Consider the following 3038-nt stretch of genomic DNA (forward strand, 5'->3'; position numbering starts at 1 on the left):
TCTGTGATAATCGTTCGCTAACATGGAAACAACTCGTAGTGCATAACTTTAAGTGGGCGGGCACTATGTCAATGAACCATCGTTCTTTATATAAGAATACATATGGGCCGTCAAGACCTCTGACATACCGTACAAAATGAACTTCTGTCTATAAAGCCTCTATGATTATTTGACATCAAATAGGATAGGGTACCGGCCTACCCATAAGTTTTTGTAGCAAAACACTGACACGATGACTCATAGACTTGGCTGCACTCCGAATGAGGTGGAGTCTTATCGATCCTTCGTTGAGTGCCAATCTCGTCTACTACGAGAGCTCGTCAAAGTGATTATCTATACCTGCAGGCATGAATGCAGCGTCCCTAACAAAAGGATGTCAGTACGAATAATGTACTGAGTATGTAAGACAGAACTGAAACATAACAATAAGTCAACATTAATTAAAGACATATAAGAATCAACATGAATCTCTGAAGTGCCACCGTGTATGCATACTTATTATACTTACGTACTTATATATATTGAGGCTATCTCTATTATTCATATCGTATGATGCATGACTGCTCAACTGATCAGTGGTAACTGCTAGACCGACCTTCGCACAGTGATAAATTTGTGACTGCCCAATCGATGGTAAATAATGATACATAACTGCCCAACCGGTGGTGGCTGCCCCACCGGCCGTAGCCCGGTGGTAAATGCATGTCTGCCTAATCTGTCGTAGCATGGTGGTAAACATATAAGTGCCCAACCGGCCATAGCACGATGATAAATAAATATGCATAACTGCCCAACCGGCCGTAGCACGGTGGTAAATATGTAACTGCCCAACCGGCCGGAGCTCGGTGGTAATTGCATATGCATGTATTACTATATTATAAACATTAACATCTTTATCAAATACCTCAATAGGGAACTATATACATACTTAGACATGCTTGAATATCACTTTACGGGAATGAATAACATAGACATCCTTAACTGTTAAGAGTACAACCACTTATGGAATATTATTATGTTTACGTATCGTTTCTTGAATCATGCCAAAAACAGAAGGGATAGTCTTAACATACCTGAGTCGATTCTCTTTATTTGGATTTCTTTAGCGTGTTCGAATCTTCTTTATCCGTGCTTTTTTTTTTCAGACTCCTCCTTTGGCCTAAATTTCCATTAAAGAGAGCTGAAAGCTCCAGCTAGATGAACAGTAGTTCTTTGATTAATTGAGTTGTTGAAAGATTTTTAATATTATTAAGCAATGTCAATAAGTATCTGCCTCTACTTAACATGTTAATGCTATAATAAGATCTAAACATGCGTAAACTTAAGTAAATGTGAGCTTGAATTAAGCTCTTTTAGAAAATGACGTTAAAGTATGGAATGTTATGATAAATATCACATTATGGTGGATGTCTACTCTTCTTCCATGATCTTCATCTCAAATGCTTAATGAGATATTCAATGACATATTTTGTATGTTCAATGACATATTCCATGACATATTTTCTTCACTTTTTATGCATATATAAAGGTCTTGCAATAGACAGGAAAATACACACAATTGAAGAAGAAATAAGAATCTCTCTTCCTCTCTTTCTCTCTATATCTATTAGTTTGTTTTTGCTTGTTCTATATTGTTATTTTGGGTTATATTTTATAACACGTTATCAGCACGAGGCTCTACCATCTCAAGAAGATCTTTGAGAAAATTAAGGTATAATTTTTCTCAAATTTGTATTTTTTAAAGTATGTCTGATATTATGAAAAGAAAGTTCGCTGCCCTTGAAATTTCGGGCAAGAACTATATGACATGGGTATTGGATGCTGAAATCCATTTAGATGCAATGGGTCTTGGAGACGCCATTAAAGATAAAGATAAAGCATCTACTCAAGACTGTGCTAAGGCCTTGATTTTCTTGCGCCATCATCTTGATGAAGGGTTGAAAATTGAATAAGTCACAGTGAAAGATCCACTTGTTTTGTGGAATAGTTTAAAGGAAAGATATGACAACTTAAAGTTGGTCACTCTTCCACAAGCACGATATGATTGGGCTCATCTTAGGCTCCAAGACTTTAAGTCTGTTTCTAAATATAATTCTGCTATGTTTAGAATTACTTCTAAATTGAAACTTTGTGGAGATAATATCAGTGACTATGATATGCTTGAAAAAACGTTTACAGCGTTTCATGTCTCCAATATGGTCTTGCAACAGCAGTACCAAGAGAAAGGCTTCACAAAGTACTCTCAGTTGATTTCTCTTCTACTTGTGGTTGAACGAAACAATGAATTGCTTATGAGAAATCACGAAAATCGACCCACTAGGTCTACACCATTTCCTAAAGAGGATGAGGTGTATTCCCATTATGCTAATCGTGGGAAAGGTCGTGGTCATATTCGTGGTCGTGGTCGTGGCCATATCCAAGGAAGAAAATTTCCTGGTGTTAATCATCCTCCACCGAAAAATAACTTCCAAAAATGGAAAGGGAAAGATGAGAAGCGAAACGCAGAGGGTTCAGAAATTAAATGATATCGTTGCGGTGGAAAAGGGCATTGGGCAAAAATTTGTCGCATACCAAAACATTTGGTTGAGCTTTATCAAGCATCTCTGAAGAATAAAGGCCCTGAAGCCAATTTTGTCTATGACAATAAATTTGACATCACCCACTTGGATGTGGCAGATATTTTTGAACACCCTGATGAAAAATAAACCACTTGATCGGTGATGGATCTATGGTTAGAGATGATTGAGCAATTTAATTTTTATGCTTTCCTACTCGTAGTATGTAATGAATAAACATCTCGTAATTTTTATTGCACTTTATAATTCTTCTTATATAGTTCTTAAGAATATTTTTATTTCCGAAATTTTATAAATTTCACAAACAAGGAGTAATATCCTATTAATTAGTATTCTAGTCTCAGTGATCTTTTAACAATTTTAACTTTCCTTTACGTTGCTTTAATTCTCTTTAAGAAAAGGTTTACAAGCACCCTGGAATAACTTTTGTTACTTCACCCTCAATTTTTTTTATGAGTATGT

General features: G+C 36.0%; 1 protein-coding gene across 1 annotated transcript; it reads left to right on the forward strand.

Moving 5' to 3' along the window:
* The first annotated feature begins 1802 nt into the window (after nt 1-1802).
* On the forward strand, nt 1803-2525 carry LOC138890483 (uncharacterized). The gene is made up of 2 exons (XM_070173873.1): nt 1803-1936; nt 2108-2525. Exons 1-2 carry the CDS (start codon nt 1803-1805, stop codon nt 2523-2525), a joined length of 552 nt encoding a protein of 183 aa, XP_070029974.1.
* Nucleotides 2526-3038: the final 513 nt, after the last annotated feature.

The sequence above is a fragment of the Nicotiana sylvestris genome, chromosome 4 (assembly GCF_000393655.2).
Source record: "Nicotiana sylvestris chromosome 4, ASM39365v2, whole genome shotgun sequence".
NCBI classification, from domain to species: domain Eukaryota; kingdom Viridiplantae; phylum Streptophyta; class Magnoliopsida; order Solanales; family Solanaceae; genus Nicotiana; species Nicotiana sylvestris.